This window comes from Amblyraja radiata, chromosome 19 (genome assembly GCF_010909765.2).
Source record: "Amblyraja radiata isolate CabotCenter1 chromosome 19, sAmbRad1.1.pri, whole genome shotgun sequence".
Classification (NCBI taxonomy): domain Eukaryota; kingdom Metazoa; phylum Chordata; class Chondrichthyes; order Rajiformes; family Rajidae; genus Amblyraja; species Amblyraja radiata.
In genome coordinates, this window is record NC_045974.1 from 123,404 (window position 1) to 143,964 (window position 20,561).

The window sequence follows — 20,561 nt, forward strand, 5'->3', positions numbered from 1 at the left end:
TAATAACCAATTATCTGTTATTTGCACTTTATCATTTTATTTATTCATGTGTGTATGTATTTATATTATAGTATATGGACACATTGGTCTGTTTTGTAGTAAATGCCTACTATGTTCTGTGTGCTGAAGCAAAACAAGAATTTCATTGTCCTATCAGGGACACATGACAATAAACTCACTTGAACTTGAACTTAATTGGTCAGTGTAAATTGCAGGGTTTTAGTGGAACAAAGGGCCTGTTTCTGTACATAATGTTTACTGTAGGAATAGATATTATCAGGTATTTCCTAAGGGCCAGATCATACTTGGTTTTAGTCTGGGTACTATAGAAAATCACCAGATACTTAATGTTCAACTAGTCATTGATTTCTATGCTTGAGTACTGCAAATTAACTCTGAGACCAGCTGTGGAGGTAATGCTAATGTAGGTGCAGTGAGCATCCAGTCCCTTGCAAGGGGTGATATTGAAACAGGAGATGTGGAGTCAGTATGGATAGAACTAAGGAATTGTAAGGGTAAAAAGGCCCTAATGGGACTTATCTACAGCCCCCAAACAGTAGCCTGGATATAGGGTGCAAGTTGAATCAAGAGTTAAAAGTGGCATGTTGTAAAGGTAATGCTACGGTTATGGGAGATTTCAACATGCAGATAGACTGGGAAAATCAGGTTGGTACTGGACCCCAAGAAAGGGAATTTGTGCAGTGCCTCTGTGGCGGATTCTTAGAGCAGCGTGTACTGGAGCCTACCAGGGAGAAGGCAATTCTGGATTTAGTGTTGTGTAATGAACTGGATTTGATAAGGGAACTCGAGATAAGGAAGCCATTAGGAGGTAGTGACCATAATATCATAAGTTTTAATCTCCAATTTGCGAGGGAGAAGGGTAAATTGGAAGTGTCAGTATTACAATTGAACAAAGGGGTCTATGGAGCCATGAGGGAGGAGCTGACCAAAGTTGACTGGAAAGATACCCTAGCAGGGATGACAGTGGAGCAACAATGGCAGGTATTTCTGGGAATAATACAAAAGGTGCAGGATCAGTTCATTCCAAAGAGGAAGAAAGATTCCAACGGGAGTAAGGGATGACCGTTGCTGACAAGGGAAGTCGGGGACAGTATAAAAATAAAGGAGAAGTATAACATAGCAAAGATGAGCAGGAAGCCAGAGGATTGGGCAACTTTTAAAGAGCAACAGAAGATAACTAAAGGCAATACGGGGAGAAAAGCTGAGGTTTGAAGGCAAGCTAGCCAAGAATATAAAGGAGGATAGTAAAAGCTTCTTTAGGTATTACTTAAAACCAAAGTTGGACCCTTGAAGACTGAAAAAGGTGAATTTATTATGGGGAACAGGAAATGGCAGACAATTTGAACAGGTACTTTGTTTGTGCCCTCCTTAGTGAAGACAGATCCAATCTCCCTGATGTACTAGTGGCCAGAGGATCTAGGGTGATGGAGGAACTGAAGGAAATTCACATTAGACAGGAAATGGTGTTGGGTAGACTGTTGGGACTGAAGGCAGATAAATCGGCAGGTCCTGATGGTCTGCATCCCAGGGTACTTCAGGAAGTGGCTCTGGAAATTATAGGCGCATTGGTGATCATTTTCCAATGTTCTATAGATTCAGGATCAGTTCCTGTGGATTGGAGGGTAGCTAATGTTATCCTACTTTTTAAGAAAGGCGGGAGAGAGAAAACAGGGAATTATAGATCAGTTAGCCTGACATCGGTGGTAGGGAAGATGCTGGAGTCAATTATAAAAAATGAAATATCTGCACATTTGGATAGCAGTAGCAGGATCGGTCCGAGTCAGCATGGATTTACGAAGGGGAAATCATGCTTGACTAATCTTCTGGAATTTTTTGAGGATGTAACTAGGAAAATGGACAAGGGAGAGCCAGTAGATGTAGTTTGATAAGGTCCCACATAGGAGATTAGTGGACAAAATTAGAGCACATGGTATAGGGGATAGGGTGCTGACATGGATAGAAAATTGGTTGACAGGAAACAAAGAGTAGGGATTAACAGGTCCCTTTCAGAATGGCAGGCAGTGACAAGTGAAGTGCCGCAAGGCTCGGTGCTGTGACTGCAGCTATTTACGATATACATTAATGAGTTAGATGAAGGGATTAAAAGTAACATTAGCAAATTTGCAGATGATACAAAGCTGGGTGGCAGTGTGAACTGTGAAGACGATGCTATGAGGATGCAGGGTGACTTGGACAGGTTGGGTGAGTGGGCAGATGCATGGCAGATGCAGTTTAATGTGGATAAATGTGAGGTTATCCACTTTGGTGGCAAAAACAGGAAGGCAGATTATTATCTAAATGGAGTCAAGTTACGATACGATACAATTTATTTGTCATTTGGACCCCTTGAGGTCCAAACGAAATGACGTTTCTGCAGCCATACATTACAAACAAATAGACCCAAGACACAACATAATTTACATAAACATCCATCACATTGCTGTGATGGAAGGCCAAAAAAACTTATCTCTCCACTGCACTCTCCCCCCCGATGTCAGAGTCAAAGTCAAAGCCCCCGGTGGGCGATGGCGAATTGTCCCGCGGCCATTAAAGCCACGCCGGGTGATGCAAGGTCGCACACCGGGTTCTTGATGTTAGAGCCCCCGGCGTGCGCTCGCAGAGTCCCGCGGCCATTCCAAGCCGCGCGGGGCGGTGCTGTAAGGCCCCGCTCCAGGAGCTCTTCAACCCCGCAACTCGGGCGGGAGAAGTAGCCGTTGCGGGAGCCCTGAAAAGCGGTCTCCCTCCAGGGACCCGCGGGCTCCCGGTGCCGCCGTCCGCCAGACCCGCAGTTGCAGCCTCCGAAGCTCCGGAGGTCGGGCCGCAGCAGCGCTCCACCACCGCTCCACCCGCTCCGGACTCGGCCAGCTCCGCGACGGTGAGGTGAGTAGTCGGCACCAGAGCCCCCGGTCTTCCTGTTGGAGGCCGCTCCTCGTTGCAGCCCCAACGACAACGGAGACCCGACAAAGAAAAGGTCGGGTCTCCCGTGCAGGGAGAGATTTAAAAGTTACCCCCCCCCCCCCCCCCCCCCCCCCCCCCCCACACACATACCCCAACAAAAAATAACAAAAACTACATAAAAACAGACATAAAATAATAAAAACGCAGACGGACTGCAGAGGCCGCTGCTGACGAGAGTCGCGCCGCCCACCGTTGGGAAAGTTGGGAAAAGGGGGAGTACAATGGGATCTGGGGGTCCTTATTCATCAGTCAATGAAAGTGAGCATGCTGGTACAGCAGGCAGTGAAGAAAGCAAATGGCATGTTGGCCTTCATAACAAGAGGAGTTGAGTATAGGAGCAAAGAGGTCCTTCTGCAATTGTACAGGGCCCTAGTGAGACCACACCTGGAGTATTATGTGCACTTTTGGAAACATGTTCCCGATGTTGGGGGAGTCCAGAACCAGGGGCTACTGTTTAAGAATAAGGGATAAGCCATTTAGAACGAAGATGAGGAAAAACTTTTTCACACAGATAGTTGTGAGTCTGTGGAATTCTCTGCCTCATAGGGTGGTGGAGGCTGGTTCTCTGGATGCTTTCAAGAGAGAGCTAGACAGAGCTCTTAAAGATAGCAGTCAAACGATATGGGGAGAAGGCAGGAAGTGGTACTGATTGTGGATGATCAGTTATGATCACATTGAATGGCGGTGCTGGCTCAAGGGGCCGAATGGCCTACTCCTGCACCTATTGTCGATTAGCTTTACATCAGATGACTGGGCTTTGCTACATGACCCCATTCTTTTGAATGGAGTCACTGACTAAATAAAAGTTACATGCCAGAAGAAGTTGTTCTCTTGTATAATTTGTATTGTCTGAAACGACTAAATTGTGAAGTTGAATCTTGATGGTGCTAATCATTTAACGTTATCTGTTTTGTTTTCTAGTTTATTATGCTTTTCAGGAAAGATCCGACTGCTGGATGTTGGCAGCTGTTTTAATCCATTTTTGAAGTTTGATGAATTTCTAGCAGTTGGTATTGACATTGTGCCTGCAGTAGAGGTAAGCCATCATTATACATTATATAGTATTTCTATAAAGTAACTAATTATATAAACGGCTTTCTTGAAGATCAAAATTTAATTGGAAAGAGCTAATGTGGGAGAGATTGTATTTTTTAAAACTTTTTGGAGGTTACGAGTTTATTTAAGAGGGATACAAGAGTAGATTTACTTCATTTGGTTTTCAGAAAATGGTATCTAACACAACACCACATTCTCTCATTCTTCACAAATATTTCCATGGGTTGGACAGTTACATATTGAGCTGGATCTTGGAAGATGAACTATGAAGTGTAATAATTCTGAAATCCTGATGGTTCAGCAAGTGGCTCAACAGATGATGTTTCCCGTATTCCCAACAAACCCATTGGGGCCACAGTAAACCTTTTGGATATATTGTGCAATATCTTAAAACAAAATTAATAAAAAGTGATTATGTTGATAATGGAATAAGATTCATTAGGCTGGAAATATGGTAGAGCCAGCTCTTCCAAAGCCCTGAGCCTGCTTGATTATCTGTCTTATTATGTGTAGACACTTTTTAATTGGAAACTGGTGCCGGACTTTCACAGATTGTAATATTGGTCCTGTGGGTTTATCAATCTTAGTTTTTATGTTTGTGGATTAAATTAGGTGCAAACATTAGAGGTATCGGTTTATTATTGTCACATGTACCAAGATACAGTGGAAAAACTTTGTTCTGCATGTTCTCCTGGCAAAGCATACGCTACATGAGTACATCAGGTAATGCAAAAATAAGAAAAAAACAGTGTGAAATAGAATGTTACAACTACTGAAAGAATACAGATTTGAAAAAAAAGTGCAAGGATTGCAACAAGGTAGATTAAAACATTGGGAAGTCTTACCTACCATATGAGAGATCCGCTCAAGGGTCTTATAACAGTAGTGGAAAAGCTTAGGGTTGCGCTTGATGGTTTTTCAGCTGTTTGGACCTCTGGTGGGACTGAAGGTGTGTTGATAGTATTTTGGTAGCACAAGTTCACAAGGTATAGGAGTAGAATTAGGCCATTCGGCCTATCAAGTACTCCGCCATTCAATCAAGGCTGATCTCTGCCTCCTAATCCCATTTTCTTGCCTTTTCCCCATAACCCTTGAAACCTGTTCTAATCAAGAATTTGTCTATCTCTGCCGTAAAAATATCCACTGACTTGGCCTCCACAGCCCTCTGTGGCAATGAGTTCCAGAGATTACTCTTGTAGTTAGCCTGGTTAAAGTCACTAACTATGATGAACAAGACCTGCGGGTAGTTTGTTTCAAGGTTATTGGTACATAGTCCATCCAGTGCAAGCTTCATCAGTGATACTAATTACTGAATGAACAATAATCCAAAGGAATGTGAGCAAGTTAAATCAATGAGCATGGAAAAGGAAGATTGATTTAATGAATGCAAGTGCAAATTCTATAGTATAAACAAAAATAGTGCATCAGTATTTCTGCTTTGGAAACAAAAGCAATCCAGGAGCAAAATGTGTGTAAATCTTCTTGTTTTATCAAAAAACATTTTGTGCAACTTTTTGCTTAAACCAATTAGAAATTGCTTAACATAAAATCTTCAATTAACCTACAGAATCACGGGCCATTTTAGAATGGGGTGCTTTGTTACCTATGAGTACTGCATTCTTGAGTACTGTTTTATTTTTGCAGTTGAAAGATGGGTTAATAGCAAATGAAATAAGCTTTTTTGTTTTACTATGTTTACTCACAGGGAGTCAATGTCATTTCACAAAACTGAACTTTTTTTTTGACAGGACTAATTAATTTAATTGGTAAAAATAATCTCTCAGATCTTTTTATCATTAGCTATTAAAAATGCCTTTAGCATCTATGCTCAAACTGTTTAATTTTAAGAGCCATTTTGCAAGATTGTAAATGAGCATAAGATTCTGTGATTCATTTGATCTTAAGATGATGTTAATCTTTGGGTGGAGTTGGTTTTCAGTGTGATATTTCTTAAAAAAGCAAAAGGGCAAGTTGAAAAATACGATAGGCCTGCAGGAAATGTAAATGAGACAAGCTAAATCATCCTTTGAAATTGTTGAACTTGAGGCGCTGAAGGGCCTCAATGAAATTTGAAGTGCTGTCCATTTAATTTACATTGAACTTCATTCGGTCAAAGTAGAAGGCAGTGGATGGAGAAATAGGGGTAAGAGGTTTTGCGAGAATTAAAGTGATGGGATATTAGAGGTTCAGGATTACACGTATGGAATAAATGGAGATGTTCCACAGTCGCTTATTCTGTAATTTACCTTTTCATGTAGAAAAGGCCCAAATGAGACCGATTCTGTTCCAGCTCCATTGAGGAGTCGCATCTTGTGCAGTGTTTGAAGTTTATTAACTTGAAAGAAGTACAAGTAAATGATGCTTGCTAGAGACACCGACCGGATGATGGGAAGAGGAGTCAAAGGTGCAATTGTTACATTGTTGCTTGCATGAAGAGGTTCAATGCAATTGAATTGTAGTCTTGGATGTTATAGAGGTGCAAGTATTGTCAGTGGATGATCTATTAATTTAAACGCCAATGTGGTGACAGTGAGGACAAAGTGAACCTTCTTGTGGTAGAAATTGGATCTGAACACAAAAATGCAGAAAATCAACATGATCGGGGATGCGGTCAACTTGGAGAAACTGAAGTAATGTGAAGATGTGCCTTTAGTTGAGAATGGAGTATTAGTTCACAGGCAAGGAATAATTCTCAGGTTCTGAGAGAGATGGCTATCTAAAGTAGTTCTGCGCCTCATTAAAGTACTGATATCCTCGGGTAATGACTGATGGAAATAATGCTTTATTTGACACTATGCTTAATGCTTTATTTGACGTCACGGTCAAGAGCGGGGCACTAACACTTGAGGCAGACAACTGGCAATTAGTTTATTTTCTGTTAAAGTGATGCAGGTTGCTTTATTTTCTGACCTAAATTTTTTATTTTTTATTTACTACTGAATAATTTTAAAGACATTTTACTGTACACAAGTATATATTACAGGCACAGGTGTAGCTTTATTAACATGTTAAAATCAAATTTATGAATTTGTTTAAAGTTGTATTAACGAGCAAGATATTAAAAATGTTAGTGAAGGCTTGAATAGTGTAATTATTACATCCTCTAATTGATCTTAAGGTAGCAAAGGAAAATGTTGCTAGATTCTTCATTATTCCATATTTATTAATATGTTAACTAGAATCTTGGAAAAAGAATAGTTTTTTACAGTGTGGTCATTATTTTATTTTCCAGGACAGTTGTGTTAAAATGTTAATGTAAAGTATAAATTGCAAGAGTATGGCACTGTATTGGGCGATTGTTACATTTGCATTGTGCAATCTTCTTGCAAAGGTTTGCTAGTTTCTAAACTAGTGAAATAATCTTACAAATATCTTTTCTTTTATGCAGAGTGTGTATAAATGTGATTTCCTCAATCTTCAGTTGCAGCAGCCTCTCCAGCTTGCTCAAGATACAATAGATGCCTTTCTCAAACAGCTAAGAAGTCCTATTGACTCCCTCCCAGGAGAACTGTTCCATATAGTTGTGTTTTCTCTTCTGCTGTCTTATTTTCCTGCCCCTTATCAACGGTGGATCTGCTGTAAGAAAGCCCATGAACTACTTGCACTCCATGGTTTGCTCCTAATAATCACACCTGATTCCTCTCACCAGAATCGTCATGCCTATATGATTAAGAGCTGGAAAACTGCTATAGAATCTTTGGGATTCAAAAGATATAAATATGTGAAGTTCTCCCACATGCATCTGTTAGCTTTTCGGAAAATTTCACTGCAGACAACAAGCGACTTGGTCAGCAGAAATTACCCAGAGATGCTGTTTATTCCACAGGATTTCAACAATGTGGATGATGAAGATTGCTCAGAAACTAATTGCCAAGATCGCTCAGAAAGTGAAGATGACCAGATAGCTTACAGTTTTACGGAGCTACCTGATGGTCCATATGACTCGGACTCTGGGGAGAGCCAAGCGAGCTCTATTCCATTCCATGAAATGGAAGATCCAGTTTTGCTTTTAAGCTAACCAGGACTAGTGATTAGTTTGCTATCAGAGCTGCTGTGTTGCCAAAATAATTCTGCATTGCATAACTCTCGTATTAAAAACAGAAGATGCAGTACAATTTGCACATAGAAAATGTGAAGCGTTTACAAAATGGGCTATTCTTCCCATCCATTAGAAAAATTGAAGGCACTTGCGAGGTATGTAAATAGAACGAACACTTTGTCATGTCATTAAGGCAACAAGTGTAAATCACAAGGAAGCTTACTTCTTAAATGATATGGTGATGTAAATGTCAGATACTGCAATAGTTCTGTCAGCCTTGTGAACTGAAAGTCAAGTAAGCCATCTTGTATTTTGATGTATCACAAGTGGTCATGTCATTTACTTACAGCTGCAGCATAAACAGCAAAACGGTAAAGTAACAATTGGGCTGATAGTGAGAGGGGGAAATCTGACTGAATGGTCAGTGTTGTATCATTCTTTGATTCTAGCTTTTCTCGACGGATCATATTACTGCTCTCCTAGTTGGCTGACATTACCAATTTGCGAGCTGCCGGGACATTATTTAAACAATCTGCAAATTCTGGTGCATTTGTTGCTTCTCCTTTGTTGCTTTGATAGATTGGAATGCAAATGGAAAATACATTTCTGTTGACAACCTGTAGTTGGGCTATAATTCGCACAACTTTTGTGTGAAATTGTACAGTTAGTCCCACACAATTCAATGTTAAGTTATCTTGACAATTTTTTTTCTGTTCAGTTTTTGAACAAACGAGCATTGGTCTTGTTGAAAGACATGCTGTCTTGTCCTTGTGACCTTTGGTTGATGACCTTACAAGAAGAAAAATGGTGTTGTGGTCTGTAGTCTATATCTGTTAGAAAGCTGTCAGAAGTATGTTGTGAAACAAAAGAGGTCTTTTTGCATAATTATGTGCCACAAAACTAGACAGTTACCTGAAATTCATCTTATTTTAGACGTTAGTAATCCACAGCTTTTTCACGCTGTAACTTTCTAACACATCAAATAGAGATTTGTGCACAGATTACCCATTCAAGAGCAAATAATATTTACTTGAAAATAATTTTCATCTATGCAATCAAAAAATATATTGCAAACGATGTGGTTTACTTCCTGCTTGGAATATGCCTTTCTTTATTTTGTATCCTATAAATCAGCAGATAGATAAACACCCTTTCACTTCTGCCGAAGATGTGCTTGTTTTTGCGTTTGGCCCAGTAAATATCACCTGAAAAATTGAAATATTCAAACTTGTTACCCAACATTGGTTGTTTATACCATGTAAAATAATACTTGCAGAAAATGTAGCGGTTTAACGTTAGCCGAGGAAACCCTTATGAAAACATTAATGCCAAAGTGTAGATTAGTTGAATGGCACATTTGGGACTAAAATATTTCCAAAAGTTGTTTTCATATTTTGGCTCGCATGATCTGCTTATGTTGAACATGGGACATTAGACTGCTGTCTGATGATATCTTTCTTGTTTTTGTATCTGCTCCACTAAAATTAATGTGACCTTTTTCTACACCGTAAATTTCAATTTCCTACTGGAAGTGCTTTAAAATTATTCTCATTGATAGTCACAGGCTGTTAAAATGCATCACGGTTGTTTATCTGCCTTTTAAAAAAAATAAAAAAATAAAATTTAATTGAGCTTTTTTTTTACTAATTCAACGTGAGAAATTTACACTAATCTCATGCCCCAGTAATTTCCCTGTTATTTTTCTGGACTGTTCAATTTTGGATATTTAACCAACTCCCTTGAAAAATGTATATGTTCTATGCCGATGGTCACTTGTAAAATGTGGACACTTGGAGATAAATCATTTAGTTTGGTAACCTACCTGTGGCAGGAAAAACTGAAGAACATTCCAAAGACAATTAAATTTTATTTTGTGGTTAGACAAAAATGCTGGAGAAACTCAGCGGGTGATGCAGCATCTATGGAGCAAAGGAAATAGGCAACGTTTTGGGTCGAAACCTTTCTTCAGACTGATGATGCCTCACCCGCTGAGTTTCTCCAGCATTTTTGTCTACCTTCGATATTCCAGCATCTGCAGTTCCTTCTTAAAAAATTTATTTTGTGATTGATTAAATAAAATGGTTTTCTGCAGTCATCCCACGGTTTAATTAAACTTTTCTTTGGATTTGTGGGTACTTTGAGAATTAACTAACTTCTTAACTCTTGATTCCTGAAGGACCTTTACTTTTAATTTGCTTCTTTAAATGCATTCAAACTACAAATGTCGCATTCGAATCCTACGGCTAAACCTAATGATATGGTATGAACTGACAGTGAAATGAGGAGTAAATATTGCCGAAATGATGAAATCTCTGCATTGCTAAACTTCTGATTAATATTAAATGATTTAAACACTCAGTCAAAATCATTTTGCATCAATGCTACATTTGCAGCATGAATATACCCAAAAATGACCAAAAACTGCAATTTTCAGAACATGTCTCATTCTGAATGTTCTAAGTGTATAATTATTAACTCCAGCAGTTAAACGTTTTCTCTGCAAATTAATTGTAATTTTATAGTGAATTTTTTATCTTGATAAATTCATTGAAGAATCATTAAAATTTGGAGCCATTTTAATAACGCTAATCATATACTTTCATTTGACGTTTCTTAATATATTGGGAGAACTGTTTTATCGTCTGCCTGTCTATCTTACTAAACAAGTACCCAAAGTACCTCTTCCGTCTTGTTTACGAATGCTTTGATGTTGGGGGGAAAACTAGTATATAAAGAATACTCGGACAAAACATATTTCAATATCATTAATTGAATTACCAAATCATGATCACTATCAATTCTTACCTTTTATTTTCTATTAATTTATGATTTGTACAAATCAATAAGCTGGCAGTTAATTATTTGAACAGGATTATGTATTTGTTATTTTTTCTGACATTTGATTGTGTAATGAGTTTGGAAACAGACTGTCAGTATAGTACACATTCAAATGGATATGGTCATTTATGTGAAGTGCTGGTAATTGCGGGCAACAAGAATTACCAGCAAATGTAACTAGTAAAATCGAGTGAGTGATCAAACTTTTTGATCTTACAGGAATATACAATTTGAAAAGATTCCCATATACTTAAATTAAAAAGAGCAATTAATAAATGCTATAGTTAAATTTTTTTAATTCACATTTTCCCCAAAAAAGCACATTTCTGCATGAATTTTATAGTATTAATATGCAACAATGAAAAATTAGAATGTTATTGAAGTGTGAGGATAGGAGTAATTTACTTAGCATTTGAAAAAATTGTTCAAGATATTCTGTTCAGCAGCCAAAGGTAAGGTAAAAGGCGTTTTGGAAATGCCACTGTGTGGAATTACCTCAGTGTTGCATTTGTTTACCTCATAATGACGCTTTGCACTTAAATCTTGTGACCTAGGTTAAAACTAATTTATTTTTAAGTAAACCAGCTGATATTCCATTTTCTCTTTAATTGTTTAAATTTGTTTTCTTGTTATTTTCTACGACATTAGAATTAAAATTTTGCACGTGTGATATGTTTAGCGATCCATTTTGTTTTGTTTTCTACTTTATTATAAAACTCATTGCGCTGTGAATATAGACCCAATTATAAATGCATTGAAGGAGCATCTTGTTTGCTTGGGTTTCCATTATACAAAGATTAGTTAGGACCTCACCAAACTGAATTGTCGATGACCATTAACACATTTCCATCTTAAAATAAAATAATCTGTTCTAAAAATAATTTGCTAAAATTTGTTTTGAAGAAATGTACATTTTCAGAAAATAATTCTAAGTAACCACAAATATGTTCATTTCCATTGTTCTCAAACCTCACATTACAGAATGAGTTAACTTGTATTTGGAATTTGTTGCAACCTATAATAGTGAATCCTCAAAATAGTTAGGAATATGATTATACTAAGTCTCTTCTTTTTAGAAAGTTAACAAGTTAAAACTACCACACTGTTCAAGTTGTTAGTCTGAATTCAAGCTTGTTATCCAACATTGGTTGTTTTACCATGTAAAATAATATTTGCAGAAAATGTAGCGTTTTAACGTTAGCCGAGGAAACCCTGCCGAAAGCATTAATGCCCAAGTGTAGATTAGTTGAATGGTACATTTGGGACTAAAATATTTCTAAAAGTTGTTTTCATATTTTGGCTTGCACGATCTGCTTATGTTGAACAAGGGAAATTAGACTGCTGTCTGATGATACCTTTCTTGTTTTTGTATCGGCTCCACTAAAATTAATGTGACCTTTTTCTACACTGTAAATTTCATTTTCATACTGGAAGTGCTTTAAAATCATTCTCATTGATAGTCACAGGCTGTTAAAATGCATTGTGACATGGCCACATTTTCTGAATGTCAGGTGTGTAGTTACTTGGGCAATAAACTGAAATTTATACCCAACAATATATTGATTGCATTTTTCTGACTGAAATGTAAAGCACTCGTTTAAACTATATTTATCTTATCCTATTTGAAGCGATAAGGTAATCTGATCAATAGGTACCTTGAGTTTGAAAGTGTGAGTTTAAAATATGCATTCTTTCCAACAACTGTGATGAAACTTTAAAAAAAAAAAATAGCATTACAACAATGTGCTAAATGAATGTTGTGGATCAGCTTCAGAAAGCATTTCTAATCTGACAATTTTAGTTTGAGAGACTTGATTCAAATTTACAGAAATTTTTTTTTGTTGCTCAGAGTTGTGTATCTACCAAGATTCCAAAGTATAATTTTAGACCCACTGGAAGAAGTAATGAACATCAAGGCGGAGTCAAAAAAATTAATATCATACTTGTATAACAGTATTTTAAACATAGAATTACCATCAACAGAGGCAATTAGAGAAGACTGGGAAAAATAATTAATGATAAAAATCTCAAAAGAAACATGGGGAAAACATTTGATACATATACATAAATATTCGATCAACGCTAGACATAATTTAATTCAATTTAAAATATTACATAGATTATATTATTCCAAAACTAGGTTGAATAAATTTTATCCAAATATTTCTCCCATTTGTGATAAATGTCTTTCACAAAATGCCAATATTATGCACTCATTTGTCTCTTGTACAAAACTTTATCAATTTTGGTGTGACATATTTGATATATTCTCAAAGCTATTTAAGACAAAAATGGAACCTAATACTGAAATGATTATATTTGGAGTAAGTGGAGATGGGAACAAATTAAATACACACCAAAACTCATTTTTCAATTATGGGTTAATAACAGCAAAAAAACATACTTAAATTTTGGAAAAATGCTAATATACCAACATTTAAAATGTGGATTAGTAATATGCTGGACACAGCACATTTGGAAGAAATGAGACTCCTCCTAATAGACAAACAAGACCAATTCTTAAGGAGTTGGGCCCCATTTATTGATTTTGTGGATTCATGTGGTGACATAGTATCATGAAAACTAAAAGTTTCAGTTACGGGTGAAAGATGATTTAGAATATAAAAAAATCATCTCATTGTGGCGATTGAATAATCTCCCTCCTGCTTTCCTTCACTTATTCCTTCTCTTTCACTTTTTCTTTATCTGTTTTTCACTCACGCTCACTAGTCTATTCTTCACTTTTCACAACCTCTTTTTCTTCTCTCTTTCATCACTTAAAAAAAAAAAAATTTTTAATTAAAAAAAAAAAAATATATATAGAGTTGTATTTGCTGTTCTGAAATGAACAAATTTTCTTGATTTGACCAATAGTGAAAATGAAACGTCCTCTAGCAGGGCTCTCACTTTTATTTTTCTGTTGTCAGCCAGGTAACCTTGGCAGCTTTTTAGGTTGCCAAATGACAGTTTAGGTGGTCATTTAAGACGGCTTGCATGACGCGTGCGATAATGTGCTCGGACGAAGTGCGTTGTTACCAGTCGGAATTATGCTCAATGAAACATTCACATATTATTTCTGCTTCAAATAAAGTCACAAACTAAACATATTCACCAATCAAGACATGATATATACCACAATGACATGCAGCAACGTTATAATACAGTATCTCAACTCTTTTTACACGTTGCAATGAATGCAATTTCTATTATTTCTTTCCACTTCCAAACAAAAATGTGGTTGGATTATTCAGCGTATGATCAACCCCGGTGAGCCTAAGCGCAGGCTTGGCGATCGCTTTGCACAACACCTCCACTCAGTTCGCAATAACCAACCTGATCTCTCCCGGTGGCTCAACACTTCAACTCCTCCTCCCATTCCGAATCCGACCTTTCCGTCCTGGGCCTCCATGGCCAGAGTGAGGCCCACTGCAAATTGGAGGAACAGCACCTCATATTTCGCTTGGGTAGATTACACCCCAGCGGTATGAACATTGGCTTCTCCAATTTCAGGTAGGCCTTGCTTTCTCCCTCCTTCCCCTCCCATTCCCAGCTCTTCCACAGCCTATTGTCTCCGCCTCTTCCTTTCTTTTTCCCATCCCGTGTCCCCCCCCCCCCCCCCGACATCAGTCTGAAGAAGGGTCTCAATAGACAATAGGTGCAGGAGTAAGCCATTCGGCCCTGCGAGCCAGCACTGCCATTCAATGTGATCATGGCTGATCATCCCCAATCAGTACCCCATATCCCCTGACTCCACTATTTTTAAGAGCCCGATCTAGCTCTCTCTTGAAAGCATCCAGAGAACCTGCCTCCACCGCCCTCTGAGGCAGATAATTCCACAGACTCACCACTCTCTGTGAGAAAAAGTGTTTACTCGTCTCCGTTCTAAATGGCTTACTCCTTATTCTTAAACTGTGGCCCCTGGTTCTGGACTCCCCCAACATCGGGAACAAGTTTCCTGCCTCTAGCGTGTCCAAGCACTTAACAATCTTATATGTCTCGACCCGAAACGTCGCCTATTCCTTTATCTCCATAGATGCTGCCTCACCTGCTGATTTTCTCCAGCTTTATTTGTCTACCAATGGGATCCCACCAGTGGCCATATCTTCCCATCTCCTCCCCTGCCGTCTTTCCGCAGAGACCGCTCACTTCGTAACTCCCTGGTCAATTCGTCCCTTCCCACCCAAACCACCCCCTCTCTTGGCATTTTCCTTTGCCACCGCAGGAAATGCTACACATGTCGCTTTACCTCCCCCCTTGACTCCATTCAAGGATCCAAGCAGTCTTTCCAGGTGTGGCAGAGGTTCACCTGCACCTCCTCCAACCTCATCTATTGCATCCGCTGCTCTAGGTGTCAGCTGCTCTACATCGGTGAGACCAAGCGTAGGCTTGGTGAGCGTTTCGCCCAACACCTCCGCTCGGTTCGCAATAACCAACCTGATCTCCCGGTGGCTCAGCACTTCAACTCCTCCTCCCATTCCGAATCCGACCTTTCGGTCCTGGGCCTCCTCCATGGCCAGAGTGAGGCCCACTGTAAATTGGAGGAGCAGCACCTCATATTTCGCTTGGGCAGTGTACACCCCAGCGGTATGAACATTGACTTCTCCAATTTCAGGTAGTCCCTGCTTTCGCCTCCCCTTCCAAGCTCTCCCTCAGCCCACTATCTCCGCCTCTTCCTTTCTTCTCCCCCCCCACCCTCTGAAGAAGGGTCTCGACCCGAAACGTCACCTATTTCCTTCACTCCATAGATGCTGCCTCACCCGCTGAGTTTCTCCAGCATTTTTGTCTACCCATTCACACAAGTTCTGTTATCCCACTTTCCTCACCCACTCCCTACACACAATTTTACAGAGACAAGTTAACCTACAATGCCAAAGCGTCTTTGGGCTTGCAGGGAGAATGTGCAAATTCAACACAGACAGTGCCCGAGGACAGGATCGAACACAGATCTCTGGCGTGTGAGGCAGCAAGTCTACCAGCTGGGCCACTATATTTTGTTTTCCAACACAAAAAATTATATGTTGATATGTTGGTTACTAAAAAAAATAAACAATCAATTTTCAATCTTAAATCTCTACAGTTACTGTATGTTTTAATTCAGTTCAAGACCATGGGGCAGTACATTGGCCATAAAGTTGCTGCCTAAAAGTGCCAGAGACCCTGAATTGATCCTGAATATGGGTACAGTCTGTATGGAGTTTGCTCCTTTTCCCTTTGATCGCATGGGTTTTCTCCGGGTGCTCTTGTTTCCTTCCACATTCCAAAGGTGTGCAGGAACCTATTTCAGACCCAGCCCAAAACGTAATATTTGCCTTTTGTCCAGAGATTCTGTCTGACCTGTTGAGTTACTCCAGCTTATTGTATCTGTCTTCTGTTTAAACCAGCATCTGCAGTTCCTTCCTACACACACGATACTATACGATAGAACTTTATTAATCCCAGGAGGGAAATTGTGTGTGTGGGTGTATAGCAAAGAGTAGGAGTAAACAGGTCCTTTTCAGAATGGCAGGCAGTGACTAGTGGGGTACCGCAAGGCTCAGTGCTGGGACCCCAGCTATTTACAATATATATTAATGATTTGGACGAGGGAATTGATGCAACATCTCCAAGTTTGCGGATGACACGAAGCTGGGGGGCAGTGTTAGCTGTGAGGTGGATGCTAGGAGGCTGCAAGGTGACTTGGATAGGCTGGGTGAGTGGGCAAATGCATGGCAGATGCAGTATAATGTGGATAAATGTGAGGTTATCCACTTTGGTGGCAAAAACTGGAAAGCAGACTATTATCTGAATGGTGGCCGATTAGGAAAAGGGGAGATGCAAAGAGACCTGGGTGTCATGGTACACCAGTCATTGAAAGTAGGCATGCAGGTGCAGCAGGCAGTGAAGAAAGCGAATGGTATGTTAGCATTCATAGCAAAAGGATTTGAGTATAGGAGCAGGGAGGTTCTACTGCAGTTGTACAGTTTTGGTCTCCTAATCTGAGGAAAGACATTCTTGACATAGAGGGAGTACAGAGAAGGTTCGCCAGACTGATTCCTGGGATGTCAGGACTTTCATATGAAGAAAGACTGGATAGACTCGGCTTGTACTCGCTAGAATTTAGAAGATTGAGGGGGGATCTTATAGAAACTTACAAAATTCTTAAGGGGTTGGACAGGCTAGATGCAGGAAGATTGTTCCCGATGTTGGGGAAGTCCAGAACAAGGGGTCACAGTTTAAGGATAAGGGGGAAATCTTTTAGGACCGAGATGAGAAAAACATTTTACACACAGAGTGGTGAATCTCTGGAATTCTCTGCCACAGAAGGTAGTTGAGGCCAGTTAATTGGCTATATTTAAGAGGGAGTTAGATGTGGCCCTTGTGGCTAAAGGGATCAGGGGGTATGGAGAGAAGGCAGGTACAGGATACTGAGTTGGATGATCAGCCATGATCATATTGAATGGCGGTGCAGGCTCGAAGGGCTGAATGGCCTACTCCTGCACCTATTTTCTATGTTTCTATATATATGACACACAAACACACAGTTATATACTCATATATAAATATGCGCTGTTTTGTTTTGTCGTTATTAACATTGTTTACAGAGTACAGGTACTATGTTTACATATTCTGTTGTGCTGCTGCAAGTAAGGATTTCATTGTTCTAACTGGGACGTGAGAGAATAAAACACTTGAAAAAGTTACTTTTATAACAACTAAACAGGTTCGCTTCTTAATAAACAGACACCACACAAACGTTTGGTAGACCAGTTCAAAACTTTACTTATTATCGGCCGATGGAAGGGAGGAAAAAGTCAAGTGAGCAATTACAGACACTTCACCATCCTCCTCCCCTTCTCTGAACAACAGAATTACATCGCATTATATAGTGTTTCTTTGTCACCGTAGCACATTCCACAGACATTAGTCATGGTCAGAGGTACAGGAAAAGGCATCACATCAAAGCCATTTTGTCACATTCCCTTAGATCAGTCTAGCTTCTCTCTTGTCACCTCCTCCCTCATGAACATAGGACACTTGGTTTACACTTGGGAGACAATGTTATAGTATTTATTATCTCACACACCGCAACCTGAGGCAAGCCTAATTTGAGACTAAATATAAGCTGTAAGCTAGCCCGGAAGCCAATTTAATATCTTCTTATATTTTTAACTAAAATTCGGCTTCATCATTCCATCCTTTTATCAAAATTTTGATAACAACTATAGTCCTTGCTGAGTACATACGAAAGACCATAAGCATCTCATCAGACAAATTAATAGTACACTAGTAACACAATCAATCCATAGTGGACAATCGTTCCCCAAGTCCCTCCAAACATTTTAAATGGCCACCAACCTCCCCCGGACGTGACACTAATATACTACCATAGGACAGGAAAAGGATCATAAAAATTGCTCAGCCTTTATTCGGCTTCGCTTGGACCTCCCCGTGTGCTGGTGTAACTGGTTCATGCTTCTCTTGTGTGGCACTGCATTTGCAACATAACAATGCCCTGTCACAAATATAGTTTCCTAAAAATACACCAGTGCCTTGGTTGTGGCAAAAACAGGTAGTTTTAACTGGCCTTTGCAGACCTCTTACTGTCTGTATTCAGGATATCTTTGTTGCGCTTGTCATGTTTGACTCCTTGTTTAACAGGAGGTGTGTACCATCCTTTAAATGTGGGTTAGTCCGCAACTTTGACATTCTGAAGAAAGTTCAGTCCTTGTGTCCACAAACTGTTCACAGTCAATCAAATGTATCCAACCACGACGATCTTCAATCTTCACAGCAGTTTATGTTATTAGCAGCACTTGGTTGTTCCTTTCAACATAGTCTCAATTTCTTCTTGTCCCAGCACCCCCCCCCCCCCCCCCCCCCAGGGCCTATAAGTGGCTTCCTCCCACTCTCCAGGGGGTGGACACAGCAGCCTTTCCTGTATCAATAAAAAGTTGTAAATCCTGTTCCACCAGCTGAGTTTCTCCAGCACTTTTGTCTACCTTGGATCCTCCAGCATCTCCAGTTCCTTCTTAACACTTCCCTGTGAACTTATTCTTTAATCCGATTATATCCGAAGAGGCTCTCCCCACCTAAATATTTAATTCTCCAAATATGTTCTCTTCCCCAATCTACTTTATCTTCTCACCTTTTATCCCTCATTGTGAGTTCCCTCAAACCCCCTTTTGTAAGTCATAAGAAAAATTTTCATGTACCTTTATTTCCCTCACACAGCACATGCTTCAACATCTTTTTGTTTGCTTGCAAACAGTAATCTTGCTTCATTTGCATTTTTAAAGACAACCTCTGTTATCATATCAAAACAATCTTTCCCAAAAGAACTCACTCAGAATCAGTAATCAATACAATACAATACAATACAATACAATACAATACAATACAATACGGGTTTATTCGTCACATTGCACATAAAGTGCAAGTGAAATGAATATGTCAGCAGCGATACAATGAGAAAGAACACACAATCACAATAAAAATTTAACACAAACATCCACCACAGCATTCATCACTGTGGTGGAAGGCACAAAAATTGGCCAGTCCTCCATTTCCCCCCGTTGTCGGGACCAGAGTCCAGAGCCAGTCCATAGTCGGCTCTTCCCCACCGGAGACCACGGCTTCAGGATGGTGTAGGCCGCGGTCTCCAGTTACCCAACCAGACGCAACAAAAAAAATTCCCCAATAACCCTTTTTTGCTTAAGTCCAAGTCAAGAGAGTTTTATTGTCATTTGTCCCAGATAGGACAATGAAATTCTTGCTTGGTGAAGCACAACAGAATATGTAAACATAATACAGAACAGGAGATAAAGGTTCAGTGTGTTTATATAGCATAGGCTATATATAAAGTGCAATAGGCTGTTATTGTTCAAAGGTTGGAGTTTGGTGATGGACCCTCTACCACCTCCAGTTTAAATTCCATTTAGAATAATTTTAGAGGACCAGGAAACCAAGAAGCAAGAGTTACTCCAGGGTGTGATTCTGTGTTGGTTTTCAGCGGTCGCTGCAGGTGGCCACCGGAAAGCAATGGCGGCCAGATCTCCCACAATGCAAAGGGAGGGAGAAAGTGTCCGGCGCCGACCAGTTGCCATGGCAGTGCGCATGTGCAGGGCAGACGATGATGTGCTGGCCGTGGTTGTGCGCATGTGCAAGGCGGCCGGTCGTGCCGGCGGATGAGGAGCAGCGGAGACGGAGAGTGATAGAGAGAGAGAGAGAGAGAGAGAGAGAGAGGGGCCCGCTCAGAGGTGTATAAAGTCACGAGAGGAATAGATTGAATAGTTGCACAGAGTCTCTTGCCCAGAGTAGGTGAATTGAGGTCCAGAGGATTCTGGATTCCACGCTGTATTACTCTATGACTCCAATGATGCTGCCTAGCCAGCTGAGTTACTCCAGCATTTTGATTATAAAAAGCAGAATACCCATAATGCCAAAAGATTACAAGGTTTACAGAAATAGACACAATGTCCTCTGGGTAAATCATAGAGTATTAGTGATGTAGTGTGGAAACAGGCCTTAAGCCCCAACTTGCCCACACCGGCCAACATGTCCCAGCTACACTAGTCCCACCTGCCTGTGTTTGGTCCATATCCCTCCAAACCTGTCCTATCCATGTATCTGTCTAACTGTTTCTTAAAATGTTGGGAATGTTCCTGCCTCA

At 39.8% G+C, this 20,561-nt stretch overlaps 1 protein-coding gene across 3 annotated transcripts in view; it reads left to right on the forward strand.

Annotated features, from left to right (window-relative positions):
• bmt2 (base methyltransferase of 25S rRNA 2 homolog) overlaps window positions 1-12,467 on the forward strand; it is a 53,810-nt gene extending 41,343 nt beyond the window's left edge. For 2 of the 3 annotated variants that reach the window (XM_033037372.1, XM_033037374.1), the window contains 2 exons: window positions 3,901-4,015; window positions 7,424-12,467. In XM_033037372.1, the coding sequence (XP_032893263.1) occupies window positions 3,901-4,015; window positions 7,424-8,053 (745 nt within the window). In that variant the 3' untranslated portion in view covers window positions 8,054-12,467. The remainder of the gene's footprint in view (window positions 1-3,900; window positions 4,016-7,423) is intronic. The other variant, XM_033037373.1, reaches the window with a different exon arrangement.
• Window positions 12,468-20,561: the final 8,094 nt, after the last annotated feature.